We start from the raw sequence: 14041 nt of genomic DNA on the forward strand, positions 1-14041 counted from the left end.
GTATATAGTATATAACAATGCATAGTATATAATATATAACAATGCATAAGGAAATAGGGTGAGAATCAAGAATTGAGCATAATTTGGAATTTTTAAGGATAAAATTGATGAATGTTTGAATCTAAGATCTATGCAAAACACAAGTTCGCAAAGTGATTAAAAAATATCCTCGAGTCTGAAAGAAACCATGGATATAGCGAAAGTTTTGAACATGTTAGACAACACAAGATCCACAATAGAAAATCTTTCAACATGTAAAGTGAGATAAAAGGAAACTAACTAGTGAATGTTAAACCAATCAACTAAAACCATTACCCTCTAGCATGTAGTCCTTTTTTGACTAAGCCCCTCACTATACTTTAATAATAAATTAGTTCTGATATTAATTATCATGATCTGATCTAATAAGATAATTAGTTTATTAATTTCATTAAACCTAGATCACTGGTTCAAAATACTTAAACTGAAGTTAATAGTAATATATCCATCAAATCTTTATAAGTTAATATTAGTCTTAACTCACTTCTAAACTAACTTGTAACGTGAAACTATCTTTTATAAGTTAATATTAGTCTTAACTCACTTTCTAATATGAGACTAACTTCTAATGTGAAACTATATGAGATGTTACAAAAAATATCAATTCCTTAAGTAAAAAAATTTTATAATATCCAGAGTTAATCTAATATTAGATTAGAAGTGGATATAAATATGAATGAATCGGTAACGACTAATTGAGTCTATTGTTATTTATTTAGGTTTAAATATTAAGCCCCGTTAGATTGGGTTTAATATTTTTTATTTAAAATCTTTTTTTTTTGGCATGGATTTGCCTTAGATAATGCATCATCAATCAAACTAATTTAAGCCATTTGATGGGAGAAAACATTCATATTAGCGCTTCTAAGAAAATAAAAGGCTCATACTGTAGTTGAGTTGCTAGCTACTCTCTCTCTCTCTCTCTCTCTCTCTCTCTCTCTTCTATGATTGATAAAGTGCATAAAGTAGTGTCGGCAAGAAAAGCACTTATTCTCCTTTGTTTGCTTCCGCATAAATATGTGGCCAACAGCTCAACCAATCTGTTGCTTATGTGACATCATGATGGAAAATCACTCTATCTTAAACTTGACTTTGATATTTATTTTTATTTTTAGTACTCGTTTCAAACCTATTCACAGGTATTTTAATCCAATTTATTATATAATTTGGATATATGCAAATATGTGAAAAAGAATCTAACTTTTTCAAGATTTTGAATTTAGCCCTTTTGCCTGATTTCTGACCTAACAAAAGTAATCACTTCCACTCCACCTTAACAATCTTCTTCACACTATATATATATATATATATATATATATATATATATATATATATATATATATATATATATTTGTTACCATTTAAATACATGACATTAAAAAAAAAAAAAGTACTAATCCGAAAAACATTATAATTAAACAGATATTTGTTTTTGAGAAAAACAGTTACCCACCGAAAGTTATAGTCCCTATGAAAGAATCTAATGCTCTTAGTCATCATGTCACGAGGAAAGGTTGCAAGTTACAATGCACTGCTTACGAGTCTTCCACCGAGTCATCAGATTCTTCTTTCAGCCAAAGCTTTCGGATATAAATCCTTCGGCCATCAGCCTTCTTCTTTCGCTGCTACCACTTGTGCTTGTGCTCTTTAAGATCGAGCTCTATTATGGTTCCTTCCATGGGGAGAAGAGGCGCAGGACCGGCGATCGGAATCGACCTTGGAACGACCTCCTCGTGCGTCGCGGTGTGGCAGCACGGCCGGGTCGAGATCATCGCTGACGATCAGGGCAATCGCACCACCCCCTCCTCCGTCGCCTTCACCGGCACACAACGCTTCATCGGCAACGAGGCCCAGAACCAGGTGGTCATGAACCCCACCAACACTATCTTCGGTGACTGACTTCTCCTCACCTTCTACAGTTCAGTTCTCGGTTTCTTGATGTTCCATGAAACCAGGTGGTCTGTACGAACAATTAATTTTGAGTCCATTACTTTGCTCTTCCTGGTATAATATTCCGGAAAGCAGATGTACGAGAAGCTCATCGTCAAGATTCCCCTTGACTACATGATCACCTTGTTCTACAGATGTAAAGCGCTTAATTGGGAGGCGTTTCAGTGACCCCTCGGTGCAGAATGACATGCGATCGTGGCCATTCAAGGTCATCGATGGCCAAGGCGACAGGCCTCTGATCGTCGTCCAGTACAAGGGCGAGGAGCAGCAGTTCACCGCAGAGGAGATCACCTCGATGATCCTCGTAAAGATGCGTGAGATTGCTGAATCCTATCTTGGATGCGCCACCGACGACGTGGTGATCACTGTTCCTGCCTACTTCAGCGACCACCAGCGCGAGGCCACCAAGAACGCTGGAGCCATCGCGGGCCTCAACATCGTAGGACTCATTAACGAGCCAACCGCTGCTGCTATTGCTTACGGTCTCCACAAAAGATCAAGCAGCGAGACGAATGTGCTCATATTTGACCTTGGTGGTGGTACGTTCGATGTCTCCGTGCTCACCATTTCGCAGGGCGTCTTTGAGGTGAAGGCCACTGCCGGTGATGCCCATCTCGGTGGCGAAGACTTCGACAACCGGATGGTGAGCCACTTCGTCGATGAGTTCAAGCGGCAGCACCGAAAAGACATAAGCGGGAACCCAAGGAAACTGCGGAAGCTAAAGATAGCATGCGAGAAAGCCAAGAGAACACTCTCTTCCACCAACCGAGCTACCATTGAGATCGACAGCCTGTTCGAGGACTCGGATTTCTCCTCCACCATCACTCGTAATTTGTTCGAGGAGCTCAACGACGACTTGTTCACCAAGTGCGCGGACACCGTAAAGAAATGTCTCCGAGATGCGAAGATGGACAAGAGCAGCATCCACGACGTGGTTCTCATCGGTGGATCGACGAGGATTCCCCGAGTGCAGCAGCTTTTGCAGGAGCTCTTTGACGGAAAGGAGCTATGCAAGAGCATCAACCCCGATGAGGCTGTCGCCTACGGCGCTGCAGCCAAAGCTGCCATGCTGAGGGGAGACGACCACGAGAATCTCCACGACATGCTGTTGTTAGATGTTGCTCCCCTCTCCCTCGGCCTGGAAGCCGGTGGCGGCAACATGGTCGTTGTGATACCGAGGAACACCGTCGTCCCCACCAAGAAGGAGCGGGTTTTGTCCACCCCCGTCCACAAACCTCGAGCATGTATCAAGGTCTACGAGGGTGAGAGGTGCACGACGAGGGACAACAACCTCCTCGGCCGATTTGAACTTTGTGGAATTCCTTCAGCTCAAGACAGCTCGCTTGAGATCGACGTCTGCTTCGACATCGACGCCGACGGCATTTTGGACCTGTCGATCTACGACAAGACCATGGGGAAGGAGAAAAACAGGATCACCGTCACCCGTGACATGACCAGGCTGAGCAAGGAAGAGATCGAGGAGATGGTCTGGCGAGCCAAGAAGTACAAGGAGGAAGACGAAGAGCATAAGAGGAAGATAGAGGCCAAGAATGAGCTGGAGAAGTACGCCCTCAAGATGAAAAGCAGCGTCAAGAAGGTGGAGGGCGTCATCGAGCAGACCATAAGTTGGCTGGAGGCTACAAATCAGGAGGCAGAGGCCAATGAGTTCGAGGCCAAGATGAAGGAGTTGAAGGGGATATGCTACAGCCTCGTGGTGGAGATGCAGTAGGGTGAGATAGATAAAAAAGAAGAGAGCTGCAGTCCATCATGGTTTTGTAAATTCGAACTCAAAAATAATTTGCAGATAAACATTTCTTCGATGCATTTTAAAATCTTAAAAGAAGTATGAACAAACAATGGACGACGACGTCACATCGAATGCCGGTTGCACCGAGCTACAAATGAGGTAGATTTGGGCCCTTAGTGGGCTTTTACTGGGCTTATCGGGAACACCACACTAATAACAAGCCTTGTGGGTTACGTAACTACGACACGATTCAACGGATGTGAAACGCGAAAACTGTTGCATGCTTACGAATGGTCGTAACTAGCCGTGTCCTCTCTCTCATTTCCTGTCCATAACGCAACATTACGACGTCCGCAGATGTAACTCGACGATTAAAGTTGAGCTTTACACTGTTACGATGGTGCGGCTTTTATTTTCCTTGATAGGTAGTAGAAATATATAGTATTACTTCAATTTGGGAAATCGATGCGGAGGCCGGCGACCGACACCTTGCCCTTTCCGGCTTTCGGGACGATGGTGACGAGCACGCTGTCGTCGTCCTCCGCCCCGATGTCCTCGAGCAGGTCAGTGATCCCCAGGCAGAGCCTCGTCTTCAGCTTCTTCTCCTTCTTGCTGTGCTTGTGCTTGTGCGGGACGTTGACGAAGCTGCCCGCGAACTCGCTGGCGCCCGGCGTGATGCCCTCACCCTCGGTGGCGTTCACGAAGACGTCGAACTTTATGAAGTAGTCGCGGTCGAACTCGATCCCCTCCACGATGAGGACCTCCTCTTCCTCTTCCTTCTCCTTGCCGCTCCTCGATACCTTGGGCCTCCTCACCGTCGTGCTCACCGCGGATTGCAGCGTCACCGGGAACGGCGTCTCTGCTGTAGCTTTCAGTGTTTTCGCTGCGGTTTTCTGCGCCTTCAAGGCTTTGGGAGTCGGCCGGGTCTTCAGCCACGGGATCTCGACGTCTTGGTAATCGTAACGAAGCCACTCCGGCTGCAAGCAGTCCTTGAGGGTGACTCGAACTAAGTCAGCATTCTCGTCGTAGAAGAGGAAGGTGGTGTTGAGCCAGTCCTTATCGTTAAAGTCCTGATGCTTCCCGCCGAGCTTCTTCCACAAGTACCACATGCGGTCGACGTTTGAATGGTGGGCGAAGAAGATAGGGTCGCGCCCCGCGGAGTAGAAGTTGCCCATGTCCTCGAGATTGGGTTGGTTTCTGTCGCCAGTCCACCCGTGGACGGGGCCGTGTGGTATGTTCTCGAGCGAGCCCGCGCCGGGGTTTGGGTTGTCGCCGGCACGGTAAGCCGAGCCTAAGAACAGCAACGGCGTCTTGCCGTTGGAGATCACCTGCCGGTACATGATCTTGAGGTTCTGATCGATCTGCTCTGCGTCGGTGAAACTAGGGTCGGTTCCGTTGTAGTCGAGGTCGACGAGGACCGGCGGCTGGTGCTTGGCGTCGCGAAACTTGTCATAGAGCGAGGACGAAGGATCGGCGTAGATCGACGGCAGCTTCATGCCGCCGGGCGCGTCCCAGTTCCAGAAAGGAAGGGCGAAAGTGTCGTCGCCTATGAGCTTGCCGAGGATCCTCTCGTGGAAGTAGAGGTAGAAGCGGTGCCAAGGGAAGAAGAGCCAGGAGTTGTGGACTTGGAGCTCGAGGTTGGGGAAGCCGATCTGGTCGTAGGCGCCATCACAGTAAGCGCAGTGGACATTGGCCTGCTGCATGAAGTTGCGCGGATCGTCGGCCGGCAGTGCTCTCATGAGCTCCACCGCCTTCTTATACTTGTCCAGGTAGTCGGAGTCGACCAAGTGGGCGGCCGGGCGGACACGGAGGGGTGACGAATTCGGCGGACGCTTGAAATCGATAATCTTCTTGTCGGGAAAATAAGGCGGGCAGCAGTTGGTGGGCGTTGCACCTTTGGGTAGATCGGCGGGGCCGCACTTGGTAAGATCAGGCGCCTGGATGGGATTTCCGAGGGCCTTACCGTCGATCCCGAGGCCGGCAGCGGCTCCACAAAGCCCGCCGAGGCCAACGAGCACATCGCGGCGGTCGAGCTTGGCATTTGCAGTCATCTCATGCTCATCGCTAGCTTTGCATGAGATCTTGGAGTGGGCATGGCGTCTTCTATCAGGGTAAGAAAAATGGAAGGCGCATGCAAAGGAGTTGGAGTTGGAGTTGGAGTTGGAGTTGGAGGGAGGGGAGAGGGAGGAGAGAGGAAGAGTAGCTTTAGGAAGGCTGACCATTGGGATCGATAACTTGGTATTGCTATAGTTTTGCTGTGGTTGATGTGGGAGGAGGCATCAGATTCATTTATAGTGTAGCAACGAACCCCGTGAAGCGCACGTTGGCATTTAGACAATGTGTGGTTCGTTGACTTTGAATATGGTGATGCGGTGACAAAGATATTGGGGAGAATCTAGTGGTATGATTCGTGACGAATTCTAAGTAGATATTTTGTCGTAGGAATGCCAAATTTTGCCTCTTTCACTGGTTGCTTAATCCTCTCCTGATTCCACGCTTACAAGATGAGGAATAAGAAAAGTCTCGGAAGCCGAGAACAGGATCGATCTGGGTTTTCCGCCGACGGTGTCGGTGGCGGACTAATGTGACGCAGAATTTTCTAAGAGCATCTTTTTCTTGTTGTTGTTGTTGTTGTTGTTGTGGTCTTCGTTGGATTAAAACGACCGAGGAGTAGTTTTGTTTTCAAGTCCCCTCTTCGTTTGAATCAAACATTTGTTGAAGGCTTGAGTTTTTTTATTGGTTTCCTTGTGGGAAAAGGACAAAGCTTTTCACGGAAGTGAAGTCCAAGTTTCCAACTTGCACGATTGAATGTTAACTTGGCATTTATGGGCATCGAGCTTAATTTTCAACACAAGCAAGCTGTTCAATTTCCACAGAAGAATACTGTTAAAGATGATAAGGCGGTCACACCGAGAAATAGACAGCTGATCATAGTTCCAGGAAGCTGCTTATTTTGCCACTCTTTTATGTGTATGTAAATATATATATATATATATATATATATATATATAATTTCCTTCTAATTCATGTGTGGAATTTTCAATTGTTTTTGATAAAAAACAACAAAATAATTTTAGATTCATTAAACGTACATTGGAGGAATAATATTGTAACAAAGTTTATCTATCTTAATTGGATATTAGACATTTAAAGGAGAGAATGTTAGACTTATAAGTTCCTTAATTTGAGTGTTGATAGAAAATTACAATATAAAACGATCAGATCTGCCATATTAGTATGTTCGAAATACGATCTATTATCATAATAAAATATGAATCGGCGGATATCTCCATCCCCATTCTATAAATAGTTGCAAACTCTTTGATGACAAAGGTTTTTTCTCTCTTTTCTTTTTATTCTATGTATCTCACCTCTAATAATAAATAATCTAAATATTACACGAACCGATTATTCTTGATAACTATCTTCTCTTATGGAAGGAAACATAGATGTCCATTCTCGTATGTACATAAAAATTTGAAATTGAAATTATCTTGAAATTCGATTTGATGATAGATTTCTAGAGTTTCTTGAAATGCCACCTGACTCGAGAAGCACTCAACTTTGTTATAATTAATTATTTATCATACGTAAAAATAAACATACAATAATTAACATGTAATTCATGCAAACATATTATATTGATAAGCCTTATTAAAAATAATTAAAATCAGGTTTATAGTTGTATACATAATAAAATCAAAGCCTAACCAAAGTCATGACCTAAAAAAGAATCATCAAACTTAGTGTCATGTGATTAACACATCAACATCAAATATCCATATGATTAACACCTTAATACCATGTGATAGATACCTCAATACTATGCGTCCAACACTTCAACACTACATTGTTGCTACCTCATCACCATATGACTGACGTGAGTTCTCCCTCTAAACATTGCAACCCATTTATGATTACATCATACTGTTGTAATACGATTACACTCAATACCAAAGGAGGCCCATAACCATTCCCAACATTAAACCGTGATCTCAAGTCAATGATCTTAAACCTCACTATAAAAATGCTGCTTAGGTATGAGACTCCAATCCTCTAATGCTTTCAGCTCTTACAAACTCGATATTTAGTTAATACCATCGATCCAAATGCTAACTTAAACTTCAGAAAGATTTTATGGGAATACCTTTAGCATAGTTATCGAGGGTTCAACACAACTTTAAATCGAATGATATTGGAACCTCTGGACCTGACACTATCTCACATTGAGACAAACATGAAGTACAATCTCAGTTAATTTTAAATCGACATCTAAGTCAAACAATCATAATATATCTGAATAGATTAACATTAGAAGTTCACCAAAAACCCACCTTGGAGTCCACCAAAAACCCTACCTTCCCGATCTCGAAATCCATTGGCATCCGTCAATTATTCATGATGTGGCAGCCAACCATCCACCATTTACTCCACAACCAACTTCACTCCCACCTACTATCGCAATTTTTAATGCAACATTCAGTAACCTAACCCAACAAGATTATTCAAACCATCACTCTTTCATCCCCCCAACTTGCCTAGTTATCACAGTAAAGAACAACTCCTTTGGCCACGCCCCTATTCCTTTTGTCGGCACCAACTCCCTACAGAGTGGCTGAGTCGCATTGCCTTTTGGTAGAGACTCCTTTGAGGTTTAATCACCACGGAATGCCACCATGCGAGAAACTAAAATGCCAAAGGAGTCAAATATCCATTCCGTTGGATTTCCTTTTGAAGTCCATGACCAACTCATCGAGATGGACCGACATCTCAAAGACATAAAGAAGGAGATTAAGCATGGAAAACAACTAGAGCCAAAGCCATACATGCCCCTTTGTCAAAGGATTTTAGTTGGCCAAGGAATCGATCATGTCCTTCAGATAGTTGGTGAAGAAATTTTAGCATGACTTTATTAGTTATAAGCTTTTAAAAAGACCAACAAGAATAAGATACACTTGCTAGCAATATTAAAAGCTTTAACAAGTAAGATAGTCTAGGATCCCAATCTATTCATCTTCATTAATGCTTACATTAGGTCTTCATCCATCTTTAGGATTGTAAAGGTACTAAGAGCGGAGCGAATTAGTACTTTCGAAAAATTTCGATTTGAAAGTTTAATCAATAAATCAATATCGAAAATATGATTAACAAAAAGTAGGATTGCTAAATTAGTAGGCAATAATAAATCAAGATAAAAGAAGAAATACAAATCAATTTATAGTAGTTCGATCATCTTGACCTATGTCCACTCTCGATTCTTTTTTGTTCAAGGTCATCGACTTTCACTATCAATCTTCTTTCAATAAGCGAAGATCAACTACTCTTGTTACAACTCTTTCTTTTTTTTCACAGACTTAGGAGAGAACCCTTATACCCCTATTTTACAAAAGACCTCTCACCTTCCTTAGAATGACTTCTAGACTCAATGAGGAAGAGACTCAATACTTTTCAAGAGTTTACAACATTTTAAAATTATAAGCTTTTCATGCTTTTTTTAAGAGGGGTATTTATAGGTTCCAAATGGCTTCAGAAATGGAGCCAAAAATTTCAATCCTTAGGTTTTTGGGATACTCGTGGTACCATCGCATGCACTGGGCAATACTATCGCTTGACAACCTATGCACTGGCAGTACCATTGCCTACTTGGGTGTTACCATCGCTTGACATTGGGCGATGGTACCATCGCTGACCCTAGCAGTACCACCATCGGGTTTTTTTGGAAAGGTACATTTCATACTTTCCAACTCACAAGCGGTATCATGGCATAGCCTAGCGATGCCACCGCCTGGCCTAACCTCAAGTCACTGAATTGGCCTTCCAATAGACTCAATTCAACCCTGATTCAAGCCCAATGGACTCCTAATCAAGTTAATATAGTTACACCCAAAACTAACTCAATTAAATACTTAAACTACTTTGATCAAGACTCAACAATTATAACCATAAAGCCTACATTGTCCGACATATCATCAGTTTATCTGGTAGTTCGTCCTAACTTCCAGTGCATCGTACTCTCCTTGGGCATATTGCCCAACCCATCGATATGTTGACCTCCCGCAACATCCGATCTTCTTAGCACAATGCCCGATTCTTCTGGCCTGATGCTCAATCTATAACATGATGCACTTCGACCCAATGTTTGATTCTCCTACTATAATAATTTGCTTTTCTATGATCGAAGTTTGTCCTACATCATTTTTCTCAAACGCTCATTAGTTCATAAACTCATTAATTGATTTTATTATCAAAATTCAGATTCAATAATCTCCTCCTTTTTTATGATGACAACCAATTAATGATGAAGTTTTAACTAAACTCCCCCTGTCTATATGTTATATTGAAATAAACTCGAATTCAAGAAACGATAATCTTTTAATACTAGTCTTTGAATTCAAGTCGAAATAATTTTAATCATAGCGATTTTCTTTACAAAAGTTATATGTAACATATCATAGTTAAAATATCAATGCATACATCATAATATCATAATTTCAAGTTATTAAGACATAAACATTAGTACTTATGCATGCTCAACCAACGTTACATGAATAACTCAATTCAAAAAAGGAATTTAGACTCTTTTATCTTTCTAGAGTTCATGAGGCATCCCCTAGACCACAAAGCCCCATCAAATATCAAGTGGATGTAATTATTGATGATTCAGCCTCAAGAGAAGATGGTAACACTACTCATAGGACGTATGCAAAGAAGTTTCAAGTAAATAGACACTAGCTCAATCACCTCCTAGAACAATCGACCTTTATATTACTTTCAAGTGAGTAGCTTATTTGAGGATGATGAAGGCCAAGTTCATGTGTTGAGTCTCTTTAAGCATCGAACGTTTAACTCTCAATTAGCTTTGAGATATCATTTCCACATATTACGTGATACTAAAGTTCCCAATAAGCATCGGAGTCAGAAAACTTGAAAGTGACCTTTTGGAATCCAAATAATATTATCTAACTTTAGTCATCCAAGATGGCATTGTCAAAGTCTATCGGATAAATCCAAGAGACCCGACACCTCAATTGGCTAATTCAAAAATAGAAGAGCCACTGATTGATGTTTTGCTAGATATAGACAAGTCGAACCGAATCGAACCATCTAAGGTTAACTTAGCACTATTAGAAAAAAAAGGAGAAACAAGCTAGCCAACTTCTCATGTCTCAATTTTGAAGAAGTCTATGCTTGGTCACCAAGTGATTTGATAGGTATCAACCATTCTATAGCGCAGCTCAACATCAACTCCAATCATCTACCTATTTGGTAGAAGCCCTAATTATTCACTTTGGATTGTCAATCGGTAATTATAGAAGTCGATAAATTATTAAATATTGACTTTGTTCATAAGGTTCATTATTGTAAATGACTTGCTAATGTAGTTTTTGTAAAAAAAGAATAATAAAAAAATAAAGAATATATATTTATTATATTAATTTTAACAAAGCTTGTCCCCATATTAACCAATTGGTTAATACTACCTTTAGCCATGAGATGTTAACTTTCATAGATGTCTTCTTCAACAGTAACCAAGTTAAAATGACTTCAAAATATGAGGAGCATATTTTAGTTATCATCGATCGAGACTTAGATTACTATAAAGTCCTTTAGAGCTTAAATATGCTAGCACAACCTATTAAAGAATGATCAACAAAATATTCAAATAACATAGGCAAAACCATCGAGACATTCATACATAACATGCTTGTGAGGTGTCAGATGTTCAATACTCATTTAACTGACTTGGAGAAAACTTTCACCAAAATTAAGAAACACTAAATGTGATTGAATTTGTTTAAGTGTGCCTTTGGCATCCACTCCAAAATATTCCTCTGATGCATGATCCGTGAAAGAGGAATTAACATCAACCCAAAGAAGGTCAAGGTCATTCTGGACATGAAGCCCCTTATGTTGATCAAAGAAGTTTAGTAGCTGTAGATGCTTGTTTTCTTTTAAACCTTGAAGTGATTGAAAGAATTATAATGGGAGAGAAATCGATCAATTCTGAATTTTGATGATAATATCAATCGATGAATTTGATGAATTCATATGTTATTGAGATAAGTGACATAAGAAACGCTTCGACTAAAGACTCAGACCATCGAAGGGTAAAATGTTGAGATGAAGAGTCAAACATTGTACCAAAAGATTGTTGTGTCCGAAATTAAATATTAAGTTAAAAGATTGTCGATCTGCTAGAGATTGGACTTCATCCTAGAGATTCAGACATCGTGTCGGAAGGATTAGATATCGTGCTAGAAAATCGAATAACATAGAAAAGTTGATATGCTAGAGGTTTGAACAAAATGCCAAAAGATCGGACGATATGCTAGAAGAGTATACAATTTATTGAAAGCTTCAAAAATATATTGGATGAGTGGATAATTAGTCAAGATCGTTTTGAGTCGATATTAGACTAAAATAAAGTCCACTTGTCATGAAAAGTTACAATAGCCATTGGGCTTAAAGTTTGGTCAAAATTAACCACGTTAAAAGGCTAAATATGTGATCTAAACTGCTTGGGGTAGTAGTGACACTACTAGACCTTGGTAGTGGTATCACCTAAATTAGCCGACAAGGACTTTGTGCCTTGTCAACCATTATGGAGGTGGAACCACCTATGACGATAATGGTATTACTTATCGTAGTGGTAGTACTACTAAAGTTTAGAATTATGGTTTCATGTTAAAACTTATGAGGTAGTATTGCCCAAAGTATCGGTATCACATATACCTTAAAATCTTGAGAATTTAAATTTATTGCTCCATTTTTAAAGTCTTTTCTAGGCAATAAATGTCTCACTTACGCTTGATTGATATAATATCCCATCTTAAGTTTGTAAAATATTAACCTGAGAGTATGATAAGGGGTGTCAAGGGTTTTGAGTTAACCTTACATGATTGACAACATCCAAGAGAAGGCATATTTGCATAATTTAGCCTTTAGATGAGCTATAACAAAATTTTACACCGCAGAAGTTCTACATCAAACTTTGTCTTATAAAAGGTAGAAGTCACTGACTCTAGAGGGAAACCTGCACCAAACTAGGAGAGTCCATACTAGATCTCGGAGGACGTATAAGTCCAAAAATGACCATGTGGAGATCCCTACTAGCATCACATGCTAAGGGTGCTAAGTCATAATTGTGATATGTCAAGAATCACATTCAGCTAGATCCGATGCAACTACAAAAATGACATGCTCGTAGAAAGTTGAAGTGATGATGATGTCTCACACATGCGAGCATATATGCTAACAAAATCACAACATCGCCTACATCGTATGGATCGATATTCCGAGTCTAACAGCATGATCAAATCGGCCCAAAGCACTCTTTCGAAGACAAAATGGTCGAATCAGCCTAAAACATTCTTTTAACAATACCGTGCTCGAATCAGGCCGATGTGCTCTTTTGATGATACGAATTGATCCAATGTGCTCTTTCGATGAAAACATGATTGAAACAACATAAAACATTATTTTGACATCAATATAATCAAATTGGCCCAAAGTGTTCTTTCAATGACAACATGATTGAATCAGCCCAAAGCAATCCAATTGGCCCAAATTGCTCTTCGGATGATAGCATGGTCAAATCGATCAAAGTACTCTTTCAATGATAAAATAATTGAATAGAAATTACATTATGCATCAACTCCACTACACATGATATGAGACAAATGATATAAGAATAATGATATAATAAGAACTAACAACACCTTAGTGTGATTGACACCTTAACACTCATGATCAAAAACTCAACACAGGGTTGACACCTCCACATTATATGACTAATGCCTTAAAATTACAGGCCTGACACCTCACTGTCACATGACTGATATGACTTCTCCCTCATCAAGTTATAAGCCCACTCAGCCATTCGATATGCCACATGACTGATATGACTTCTCCCTCTACAAGTTAGTTATAAACCAACTCACAACCATACTATATTATTCTTCAGATTCGATGCATCACGATTATACCCAACATTGGAGGAGACGTATAAGTTCCTGACATTAAATCATGACCTAACGGTCCTAAACCTTACTATAAAAAAAAGCCCCTGATATGATGATTCTTTAGTACCTTCGACCCTTACAAACTCTGCAAACAGCCGACACCACTGACCCAAAAAGTTAATTTAAGCTTTAGAACATTTGATTCTATCCTAGATGATGAACGTACATCAATAATGCGCAACCATATATATTTATCAAAGACAACAAGATCTGAGAGCACAATTGATTGTAATTAAACGTGAGATAGAACTTAGATTTGAGGAGGGAATCTCCAAATCGGTAA

The 14041-nt window shown here is 40.5% G+C and overlaps 2 protein-coding genes across 2 annotated transcripts; one reads left to right on the forward strand and one right to left on the reverse strand.

Annotated features, from left to right (window-relative positions):
- Positions 1-1569: 1569 nt before the first annotated feature.
- Positions 1570-3813, forward strand: LOC135645263 (heat shock cognate 70 kDa protein-like). The gene is made up of 2 exons (XM_065163458.1): positions 1570-1930; positions 2124-3813. The coding sequence occupies exons 1-2, from the start codon at positions 1705-1707 to the stop codon at positions 3716-3718; spliced, it is 1821 nt and encodes a 606-aa protein (XP_065019530.1). The 5' UTR covers positions 1570-1704; the 3' UTR covers positions 3719-3813.
- A 300-nt stretch (positions 3814-4113) lies between these two features.
- On the reverse strand, positions 4114-6100 carry LOC135645264 (polyphenol oxidase, chloroplastic-like). The gene has a single exon (XM_065163459.1). It carries the CDS (start codon positions 5956-5958, stop codon positions 4186-4188), a length of 1773 nt encoding a protein of 590 aa, XP_065019531.1. The 5' UTR covers positions 5959-6100; the 3' UTR covers positions 4114-4185.
- Positions 6101-14041: the final 7941 nt, after the last annotated feature.

The sequence above is a fragment of the Musa acuminata genome, chromosome BXJ3-8 (assembly GCF_036884655.1).
Source record: "Musa acuminata AAA Group cultivar baxijiao chromosome BXJ3-8, Cavendish_Baxijiao_AAA, whole genome shotgun sequence".
In the NCBI taxonomy this organism is placed as follows: Eukaryota; Viridiplantae; Streptophyta; class Magnoliopsida; order Zingiberales; family Musaceae; genus Musa; species Musa acuminata.

Bases quoted from the DNA above. Each gene is read 5' to 3' on its own strand.
- LOC135645264 (XM_065163459.1), bottom strand. From the start codon at position 5,958: ATGGTCAGCCTTCCTAAAGCTACTCTTCCTCTCTCCTCCCTCTCCCCT.
- LOC135645263 (XM_065163458.1), top strand. From the start codon at position 1,705: ATGGTTCCTTCCATGGGGAGAAGAGGCGCAGGACCGGCGATCGGAATC. The intron at 1,931-2,123 runs GTGACTGACTTC...CTTGTTCTACAG, and splicing joins CCCCACCAACACTATCTTCG to ATGTAAAGCGCTTAATTGGG.